The sequence below is a fragment of the Oreochromis aureus genome, linkage group 4 (assembly GCF_013358895.1).
Source record: "Oreochromis aureus strain Israel breed Guangdong linkage group 4, ZZ_aureus, whole genome shotgun sequence".
In the NCBI taxonomy this organism is placed as follows: domain Eukaryota; kingdom Metazoa; phylum Chordata; class Actinopteri; order Cichliformes; family Cichlidae; genus Oreochromis; species Oreochromis aureus.
The window spans coordinates 3,222,897-3,234,039 of NC_052945.1; the positions used below are offsets into that span (position 1 = coordinate 3,222,897).

General features: G+C 42.3%; 1 protein-coding gene across 1 annotated transcript; it reads right to left on the bottom strand.

Moving 5' to 3' along the window:
• Positions 1–3,335: 3,335 nt before the first annotated feature.
• On the bottom strand, positions 3,336–10,046 carry LOC116314289 (mpv17-like protein). Its single transcript, XM_031732267.2, has 4 exons — positions 9,715–10,046; positions 9,209–9,279; positions 7,959–7,988; positions 3,336–7,720 (listed from the first exon to the last, which is right to left on the bottom strand). Exons 1-4 carry the CDS (start codon positions 10,019–10,021, stop codon positions 7,505–7,507), a joined length of 624 nt encoding a protein of 207 aa, XP_031588127.1. The 5' UTR covers positions 10,022–10,046; the 3' UTR covers positions 3,336–7,504.
• Between the last annotated feature and the right edge of the window lie 1,097 nt (positions 10,047–11,143).

Sequence of the window (11,143 nt, forward strand, 5' to 3'; positions counted from 1 at the left end):
ACAAGTTTTAGAATATAGGCATGTAAAAGTAATTAACAGGCCCGTTATTATTTTTAATTACAAAATAAAAATATATACAAATAAATAAATAAACTTTTTTGTTTCATAAATAGCTGTCAGCCATAAAGAAAAGTGATACATTTAGATAAATCAAATTTTGTTTGTTTTTTGAAAGGGTGGTAAATTATTTTTGCAAAAAAGTTCAGGAAAGCTTTTTTATTTACTTGTTGTTTATTTTGTGTGTGCGTTCTACTTTAAAGGGCCCCTGCTCATGACAGTCCTGTGTTTGTATTGCATATTGTTAAAAGATGACACTTAAATTATTTTTGTATTCTCTTGGAGTGCACCTTAAGTTTTACGCTCATTTCTACTACTGGTATCTTGGTTCTTATTCTTTCAGTCACTACCAATAATGACGTGGATATTGGTGAGGTAACAAATGTAGCTCATCCCATGAATCTGTAAAACAAAGGGCTGGTGTGACAGGACAGGATGGTAGTAACAAGGTGAGACAGAGGCCAAGCAGCTAAAGGAAGATTCGTTCATTCTTATACTTTTTTGCAAATGTATATGTGCATGTTAGTTTGTTTTTTTAATTGAGCCATTCATTTATTTATGACCTTATTATTTTGGCAGTGCTGGTCCTCCATAGCGGCCTTTGCACCTTCTGTCTCCCTTCATCTGTCTGCAGGCATCCCTGTCTCTGTGCACAATTAGACCACACGACCAGTGTTGTCACCAAGTACTTGCTCAAAACAAACTGCAGGGTTTCTCAGTGGAAATGAATCGCATGTTGTTTTCACATAACCAGACGAGGAGCTGTGCGATGAAGCTGAAACTGTGTGGATGTGTGATTTAAAAAGAGATCAAGAAGCATATTAAAAATTCAATTTCGTTGTCTGCTTACTTCAACTTACTTTTATTTCTGCCAGCCCAAACGTGAGTTTCAGCTTTTATAAAACAATTTTATAAAAACCAAAATCACCTTCCAACACTGGCTGGCAAGAGAAGCTTTATCATGTGATCACCTTTTTACTGAGATGAGGTCATTAATGGTTATTTATATTAACCGTTGTGTGTTTTTTGTATCAGTTACTAAACCTGTGCTTAAATTTAAGTCCTCTGCAGCTGCCCACTCACAGTCTGTCGCTTATGTTTCCCAGGGTTAGAAAAGAAGGGCACTTGGCAGCATCCTTCACTCTGATTGGATAATAATTTCACTTCCTGTTGGTGGGGTCAGAGGTTGGAATGACTGGGTCACCTCGGTCCTTTTGCAAAGGGATTAAGGAGGCCTATCTTATCCTGGTTAATCCATCCGCACATCACTGGAGCATAAAGCTTTTACACACACACACACACACACACACACACACACACACACACACACACAGACTAGAACCCCATTCAGCTATCTTAGTGAGGACCCTCATTGACATAATGGTTTCCCTAGCCTCTTACCCTAACCCTAATCATTAAAAATGAATGCCTAACCCTAACCCTAAACCTAACCATAACCTAATTGTAACCCTGACACTAAAACCCCATTTTGAGCCTCAAAAATGCCTTTAAATGCCTTCAGAAATGTGAGGACCGGGTTGTGTGTCCTCACAAGTGACTGCTGGTTCTCACAAGTATAGTAGAATGCAGATTTCGGTCCTCACAAAGATAGCTAGACAGGAACACACACACTCACACACACACACACACACACTGTACCCTTGCTTCATATCTGTGCTGCATGTTTTGAGTCCACACACTGACAGCAGATTATAAACATGAACATGTGACCTTCACTGACATTAGTGGCAGTAAAGTGATACATCTCTGTTTTAAGAAATATTTTTATTTGCTTTTAGAATCAAATCTATTAAAAGACTGATGTCAGTACTGTGTGTTGGTAAAATTTAACTTCAACTTTATTCATATTTGTTTTTGGAGTTTACTTGTCTGTGCTGAGGAGTATAGTGGACTAAACTAATTTAAAGGTAATAATTTGTATTTTACTGTTTTTAATTAAGACTACTTCCTGTATGGTGAGAACAAAGACTCACTGGGTTGTTGATTTTTCACCTCAGATCCTTGATTTAGTTTTCACTTCACTATGATGTGTTTAGACGACCACGTTTCAGACTTCTGTAGTGATCAGTAACGTTAATAAATCCAGCTTTCCTGTTAACTCTGCAGTGTGAATGGTAATTTGACTAAAAGAGAGAACCCTGTCTCTGAATTGTAAATATTGTGTGCATGCTATAAAGTAAATATCCAGCCCATTCATAATGACGCTTTCTAACGTCAGCATGAATTTCTTCACTATAATTTAGCTAAAATAATGTTTAGCTCTTCCACTCTTGTTTACCGGTACATTAAGTGACTTATCCTGTTATGCACACTAAAAACAAACAACGCATCAATCCTAATTTAAGGTTAGCAAATTTTTTAAGACAATGAATTTGTATTAAAGGTATTGATTAAAGCCAGTCTGTCGATTTTTACAAGGTAGCTTGATCTGGTTAGCCAAACAATAACATAAACATAAATCTTACAGAATACTTAGATTAATTAAAATGTTTAGTTAATCTTTTGAGCTTTCTTTTTTGAGCATTGCTGGGAAAAGACTTTGAGCATCAGATTGTTCGTCCTATGTTTGTGTGATTCTTTTATGCAAAAACTGGCCTGAAACACTTTCTCTGGATGCTGCAGTATAAATGGACAGGAACAAACAACTCTTTAAAGTTATACTTTTAAACAGGGATTACCCATAATACAGAAAATTATTAAAGTTAACTGTAGGATGAATCTGAGACAGACACAGAAAAATTAATCAGAATGTATTAACTATTTTTCATTTAACTTATATAAAAAGTCAAACCTCTTATTGGACGATAAATTCTAGAAGAATTGGTGCATATCCACGAGAGAACTGAGGAAAAAAGGATCTTCCAGATTAACTTTTTTTGTGATTTCCTGCCTTTTTGGAGCTAAACAAGATCATCCAAACACATGAAATATCATTGGAAAGGCCACAATGTCCTCTATTTAGCACATCAGTACTTAGTGAGGTAGCTCAAATAACTCGAAAGATAAAGACCAAGAAGAAATTTCCATTACAGAGGACATAAATGAACAGGCTGGGTCTCAAGAGGGTAGAAACAACATTTACTCCACCCCGTCTCTGAGAGTGCCGCTAACTGTGGTCTTTATCTGCTCCGGGAACCTGTTGAACGCCTCAACAGTCCAACAGCCTCACAGTTCACGGCTTAACTGGGACACAATTTTCCCATCACATCTCATTCGAATCGGGACAGTAATCCCATCCACTCGAGACAACAGGAGAGAGCTGTTTGACCGGTTTATTGGTGTCAGGTTTACTCTGTGAACACGTGTCAAAAGGACGCACAAAGACGTGGCCTCGTTCTGAAAATATCAAAGTGATGGAACAACAGAACAGCCGAGGTCATCGTAGCTGGCTGTAAACTAGTCACTGTAAGATCGCAGTGATAATTTTATAAACCACTTTGCAAAATAAACGAACATTCGTTGAGGTTTAATGTTCTAAACATGGAAAACAGGATTTCTAGGTTAATCCACTGAAGGGCTGTTTTTCACTTGGTACATGATCTCAGCTGATAACACCAAACCAAAAGTCTTTCAGAATCTGTAAATCTAACCTCGTGTAACTCAGGTAAGTGATGTGAACACAGTAAGGTTTCTGGGCTGATGGCAAAATACAGAACAGTGACAAATTAAAGAAAAACCAGTACAGTGATGGAAACCTGCGAGGGAAGGATCGCTGCCTCCTTCTGCTTCATCCTGTGAAGAAACACTTCCCTCTGCTTTTTAGGGCCTGGCAGGGCGTTTGGATGAAGATGACATTCATCACTAGCTCTGGCCTTCACAGTCACATGATCTCAACCCAGCTGACCACAGGTGGGAGATTTTGGTTCAGCACTTGACTTTTCCTTGAATTTGTCACTCACCTGTATTGGATGGTTCAAGTAACAGAACAGGATTAAAATGTCGTAACTTCACATTTCAAACTACCAAAGACAGCAAAAGTGGGATGCACTGATACGTGTCCTGCTCTAATAACTTATAGTGAGCCCTCTGGGTTCCCTCCAGCCCTTCAGTAAATTAAAGTAACCTTCTAGTAATGGTCTAACTCTTCTTCTTGGGTATCTGTATTGATACGTGTCCACAGGATCTGTCGCTTCCATGTTTCTGGTTTTTGTCTATTTAAACAGCTGTGCAATGTTTTCTGATAACACCGCATCTCAGGAAACAGGACATCAGGTCAGTCGCTTCTTCTCCACATAAACGTGAGGTTTAGGTTCAGGTTTAGGCTCCCTTTAGGAAGGGAGGAAGTAAGGAGGAAACATCTGTAATTCTACTTGTTCCATCCGTCCATTTATTATCTCCCACCGATCCAAGTAGCAGCAGGCTAACCAGACCAGGCGTTCTTAGACCAGATGAGCTATATAATCTCTACAAGAAGTTCTAGGTCTAGGCCAGGGTCTCATCCCAGTTAGGTGTGTCCCAAAATCCGCCAAAAGGTGCCCAAACCATCTCGACTGGCTCCTTTCAAAGGGTCCTCACCACATTTAAGCCACCTGATGCAAGTAACTCATCTCAGCCACTTGAATTCATGACCTTCGAGTGGTTCGAGTGTAGATGGAGATCTTCATCTTTATGTTGTTGGGCAGAAAAATATGAAGAAAAACTCAGCTTTTTTCTGGCCTCAGATGGTTTCACAGACACATTTTATCGCTGGCCTTGTTTCATATGAGAGAAAGTTCGGAAGTTCTTGACAGCCATCTATCTTTGCTGTCTAACTGCTCACCTGCCTGCTCGATCCTTCATGATGTGGACACGTATCAGTGTGTTTAAATCTTCGACAGACCCACAGAGCGAACACTTCCTTGTTTCCTTCTGTTTTTTAGACAAGGTATATTTGAAAGGGTCTGGATCTAGATGTTTATTTTTAATATTACTGTTATCTAGTGGCATCAGCGGGTATTCTTTTAAATTCTCAAGTTTGATTACTTTGACATTTACTGAGCACAATCACACTCCCCGCAGAGTGAACCTTTCTGAGTTATTATCCTGTGGATACGTCAGTGCATCCCAGCGCAACTACATTTTTAATTGTACATACACACATAAATATACAGCAACACACATCTTTTGTAGTATTGATTGTAACTGATGGCAGTCACCAGTCAGCCAAACACATCTGCAGACTTGTTGTCAACGAGAAAAAGGCACGACTGGTGTAAAGCAGAAAAATCAGCCCTTGAAACTGGTCTCAGGAGCTCCGCTGTGCTGCAGGCTCAGATCAGATCAGGAACCAGCAGCCACGGCTCGATATGTCAGATAAATTTCAAGTGAAACCTGCGATGTTTGAAGTCGAAATGTCACCACAGCTGCAAACATCTGCTGTTCAGCTTTAGCCCTGCAGCTGCTTTAGTGCTGATTCATCACTGTTTGCTTCACTTTGGTCCAGAGCAAAAATAGACTATGTTGCCAAAAGTGTTCACTCACCCATCCAAATCATTGAATTCAGGCGTTCCATCACTTCCATGACACAGGCGTGTACAGTGAAGCACCAAGGCATGCAGACTGCTTCTACAAGCATTAGTGAGAGGATGGGTTGCTCTCAGGAGCTCGGTGAATTTCACCGTGGTACCGTGATAGGATGCCACCCTTGCAACAAGACCAGTGAAATATCCTCGCTACTAAATATTCCACAGTCAGCTGTTAGTGGTTTTATAAAAAAGTGGAAGTGAGTGAGAAAGACAGCAACTCAGCTACAAAGAGGTAGACCACCTAAAATCAGAGGTCAGCGGATGCAGAGGTGCATAGTGAGCAGAGGTTGATCGCTGCAGACCTCCAAACTTCATGTGGCGTTTAGATCAACTCAAGAACAGTGTGTCGAGAGAATGGGTTTCCATGGCAACTAGCTGCGTCCAAGCCTTACATCACCAAGTGCAATGCAAAGGGTCGGATGCAGTGATGTAAAGCACCTAGAGCAGCAGAGACGTGTTCTCTGAAGTGATGAATCAATCTTCTCCATCTGGCAATCTGATGGACGAGTCTGGGTTTGGTGGTTGCCAGGACAACAGTACTTCTCTCACTGTATTGTGCCAAGTGTATAGTCTGATGGAGGGGGGATTATGGTGTGGGGTTGTTTTCAGGGGCTGAGCTTGGTTCTTAGTTCCAATGGAAGGAATTCTTCATACCAAGACATTTTGGACATTTCCATGTTCCCAATGTTGTGGGAACATTTTGGGGATGGCTCCTTCTTGTTCCAACATGACTGCACACCAGTGCACAAAGCAAGGTCCATAAAGACATGAATGAGTGAGTCTGTGAGCCAGGGCTTCTCATCCAACATCAGCGTCTGACCTCACAAATGTGCTTGTGGATGAATGGTCAAAAATACCCAGAAACACTCCTAAACCTTGTGGGAAGCCTTCCCAGAAGGGTTGAAGCTGTTATAGCTCCAAAGGGTGGCCTGACATCATATTAAACCCTACGGATTTTACTCAAGTTTATATGCGTTTGAAGGAAGAAGAGCAAATACTTTTGGCAATATAGTGCATCTCAACAGCTTCTTGGTGTATTTCTAAGCTCCCTGGGGTTGAATGGTGACAACCAGCAGCCTCATTTAGCCCCCAAAAGTCTCAGCTACACATTAAAAAACCTGATCTAATGATTTTAAATGAGCCTTCATGCTTCCCTGAGCAGGAACCAGTTTAATGACCTTGACCTTGACTCACACTGTACTCAAAGTAAATATAATAACAAGTTTTCATGCCGAATGAACCTTTGCAACGAGAAATGAAGGACAAGCCTTATGTGCCTTTTGCACAGTTAAATCGTATGATTTACCTTTGCTTTAAATAAAGATGCATAATAAGGGAAAGGGTTTGAAGAAAAGTGAGCAGAACTGCAGGACCTTTACCTTTGGTTGCTTCAAACGGATTAAAAATGCATGAAAACAGGACGGATGTTAACTGAACCCTGAGGCTGACCCTTGTGGATGTTAACAGATTAATCTAACCAACACTGACTAAAAGGTTCTGGGTACCAGCTGGAGTACTGCATTTTTTATGTAGCTTTAGAAGATTCTCCTGTAGCTGTGAGAGCCTTTAAATTGGTATGCAAACAACTTCATAAATTTAATAAAGTCAGGTCGCTTCCTAAAAATGTTCATTGCCATAAAAAAGAATCAATAAAACACACTGGACTCATAAACTTCCTTGACAGACTCCTGCCTGTCAATCAATGCCCTTAATTTAAAAGCTGGCCTTCAAAATCCACATCAGTCAAACCTTTGTGTGCGTATGTGACAGACAGTGAGAGTATTCAGTGATTTTGCTTTCATTCGCTCCTCAGCTCTCATCGTGCTGGTTTAAGTGGAGGAAACGGGCTCTCTGTCTTTCTTCCACGGCTCAACAACCTGAATGACTGAAGCGGCGTCCTCTTCCACTCCTTCCTCCTCACTTTAGTTTTCCCGTTGGGTCTTTTGCTTCTTCCGGGCCAGCCGGGCCTCACGCATCTCCTCCAGAGTTTTACGTGGATCCATGACGAACGCAAAAGCCACGCCGGCCGTGCCATCGCCGTTCTGCCGTGAGAAGCACAGGAAGGTGGCCCAGAGGAAGGCGCAGCAGCCCATGAAGGCAGTCCGCATGTACAACGGCATCAGGACGAAGTTGAGGAACTAGAAAAGTAGAAGCAGAGAAGAGCACCATCATGGAAAAGGGTCTTCTGAGAGGTTTTCCTGTCAGTGGGGTGCACACTGTGATCCTGAATCTACACACTTCATGTGAAAGAAACCAACATTTACCAGTAAATAATATCAGACAGCACAGCAGCAAAATCTCAGATTTTTAGCTCCACTCCTCTGAGGTTTTTATTTTTTCTGACTTTAAACAAATAAAAATGAAAAACAGGTTTACCTGCATGAATGGCCAGTACATGAGTCCAGTCTGAAAGAGAAAACAAGACACGAATCAGAGTTTTCCATCTGCATGCACGCCTGAGAGGATCCCAGGGAGAGGTCAGGGATGAGTGTAGAACTGAGGTGAAGGTGCTGTGATTGGGATACTTCTGTTCATTAAAACGTCGCACGCAGAGCTGCCAAACCGCACGCAGCAACATCTGTTGCTTTACTATTTTAAACATTAATCTCTATCAGGTCACTGCCGATCCTTCTAAGGTTAGAAAAGAGGAAACATCTCACTCGCAGTTTCAATCCACTCACTTAACACAGCTTGAAATGGAGAGTCAGCAGCAACGCACTACTGCACTTCAATTAGTGTGCGCAAATTATGATACTCCTTAGAGTATCATTTGCACAAAGGTGATAAAGCAGAAAAGATCTGAATAAGATAGAGACAGAAGGGAGCCACTCCAATCTCAGAAAAACAGTGAAGCATTGCCACCAAACATGGTTAGAGCTCAGCACTGAAGCTGAAAACATTACATGAAAGAGAAGTTAGGTTTAAGTGGGGTTACAAGTTAACAGATGGAGAAGTGCAGCAGCAGCATCCTCCTCTGTCACACTGACCCTCTGCATCTCCTCCTTCACTACATCCATGAACCTCCCCTGAGGTCTTCCTCTTCTCCTGCCTGGCAGCTCCATCATACTTTGTCCAGTATATCCACCCTCCCTCCTCTGCACATACTCAGACCACCTCAGCCTCTCTAACTCTGAGCTGTCCCTCTGATGGACGGAGTTCTAATGGTGCTCACTTTTGTTGTTGTTGATTGTTGTTTAGTGTGTGTGTGTGTGTGTGTGTGTGTGTGTGTGTGTGTGTGTGTGTGTGTGTGTATGTTTAGTCACTGTTTTTCACTATATTGTATTATGCATAACTGTTGTCTGCATGTGAGGATGGCTGACTCACGACTGCAGGTACAAATAAAGTAACCCGAAACTGTTTTACTGTAATCACAGCAACATGACACTATGAGTCACACTTGGCAGGACGTCAGCTCCTGAACGTCCTGAAACCCACTGACATTTTTATCCTCTGGCTGAATTACCCCGCGTGCTCTCCTCCGGGAGCCGAGCCCACTGCGCAAAAGCAGAAGTGCCGGTGGCGTAATCTAGGTTAATCCGGTTGTGAGCTGGCAGCGGCAGAAGCTACCGTGTGGGAAGGAAAGGCGACTTTCCTGCGCTTCGCGCAGCTGCTGAAGCGCTTCTCACCTTCCAGGTGTTGAAGAACTTCTCCCTCCAGTCCTCAAAGACGTCCTCCTTTCCCTCCAAGAAGCTCACCCCTGCGAAACAGAGGGCAGGTTTAAGGCACAGCTTGGGACGTACGTCTTTACGCACAAATTTAAAAACTATGCAACAAGACCTCACCTTGAACACTTTAGTATTTGACTGACAGACAACCTTGAACGGAAGCCACTTCACCTTCACACTCATTTAAGATGTTAGCGTCTCATTCACAAACTGAATTCACTCTTTAGATTTTATAGTAATGGTTTGTCCAATTATCACTCATTATCAGCGTCATTCTGCGTCTGCACTCTGGCTCCGATGGCTGGTTGACTTTTATAGTTGGAAAAATAATCAGTAACTCTCATATTTGCTGGCTTCAAACAAAAGCGCACTGAAGGGGGGCGTACTCACGCGCTTTGCTTTAACATGACGCAAACTCTCAGTTCTGTAGCCCTTAACGTGGGTAAAATGAAAGCTGCCCATCTTACCGGTGTAGAAGACACTGGTGGCCAAAGGCGACGCGAAGCTTTGGTCCAGCAGCAGTTTGCGGAAAACCATCCCGGCGGACTTTCCAGGGAAGCGCCTCTCCAGGGCGCGTAGCCAGAAGTAGTTAAAGTTTCCCTGGAAGCTGATTGCCACGATGGCGACATTGCGAGTGTGTTTCCAGTCTATGTGCTCCTTCTGAGCGATGAGTTGGTGGACTAGGTCACCGCCGGCGAATAAGCATCCGTACAAGGTGACATTAGCCAGCCAGGGGAATCGCTTGGCGGCTTCTTTGAGTACAGCTCTCCTCATCGTCTTTGGCACCGATGGGGACGCAGGTGCCTACAGAATGACCTGCCCTGAATGGTTTCACCTCAGCAGTCAGGATGCAGGCATACCGGTTGGATTCGTTTGGCTAGGCCCTAGTGCCAGCCGACTGGACGACAGGACGCAATCCATCAGTGCGCCGTAATCTGGGAGGGATTACACGTTTCCGCTGGCAGCAGGAATATCGCACATCATCAGATCTCAGATGAGAAATGCCCAAAAAACTCTCCCCGAAAAATGCAATGCATAAAACCTGCCATGGCTCCCCTTTGGTCACTCCGACAGAGCTTCTCTCTTAAAGTTTTGCGTCCTCAGTTGCGTAAAAATCATGATCTAAAAGTTACAGAGATGGGTGTGAAAAAGAACCACGGGAATGTAAATTTAAATCCAGATCATTCTTTCTGCTTCCCGTGAATCAGGTGCGTCTCCAGCAACAAATCCCGCAGGTCAAGCGCTAATCTGCTCAGGTGTACATCCCGTCCAACTGCGTCACCGATCCCAACGCAGCAGCAGCTCTGCGCTGAGGCACGTGCCAAAAAGTGATTTACGGTAATTTACCAAAAAGGAAAAATAGATTGTCGATATTTAACTGGTTTAAATGACTTGTTGGGCTATCGTCTGTGCAACGTATAATATAACAAACCTATCTGTCGTGAATGGTATCAAACCATTTTCAGTCAGAAACGAGGTTGAAGCTGCAATCAGTTTTTGGCAAAGCGACTTTTATATATCCTTTATTTATGAATGCAAAACTCTCACTCACATTAAAAATGTATTTTTCAAGAGAGATCAGGCCAAGAATGCAGAGGAAATATAACCTATCACTTATATAAGGATATTTTAAGTGGCCCAGAAGCACTGGACTGATTGTCGATCACAGAGTAGGTGCAAAACATTATCATTATTGTATATATAAGCCCTTCATAAGACCTGCTGTGTGCAGACTATTTGTCGATATAAACAAAGGTATTAAAAACACGCAGAAACACATTAAACGAAGGACAGTACGTGGCTGTTCTTCATCTTATTATATGCAAATGAAATATATAAAATCTAAGCTTAATTTATTCAAACAATTAATCATCAAGGAAAATGTGTTTGGCATAA

What these genes read in the sequence shown, in the direction of transcription:
- LOC116314289 (XM_031732267.2), bottom strand. Translation starts at nt 10,021, where the DNA reads ATGAGGAGAGCTGTACTCAAAGAAGCCGCCAAGCGATTCCCCTGGCTG. An exon ending in CACCAGTGTCTTCTACACCG is followed by an intron (nt 9,280 to 9,714) that starts GTAAGATGGGCA and finishes TCTGTTTCGCAG; the next exon opens with GGGTGAGCTTCTTGGAGGGA. An exon ending in TGTACTGGCCATTCATGCAG is followed by an intron (nt 7,721 to 7,958) that starts GTAAACCTGTTT and finishes CTACTTTTCTAG; the next exon opens with TTCCTCAACTTCGTCCTGAT.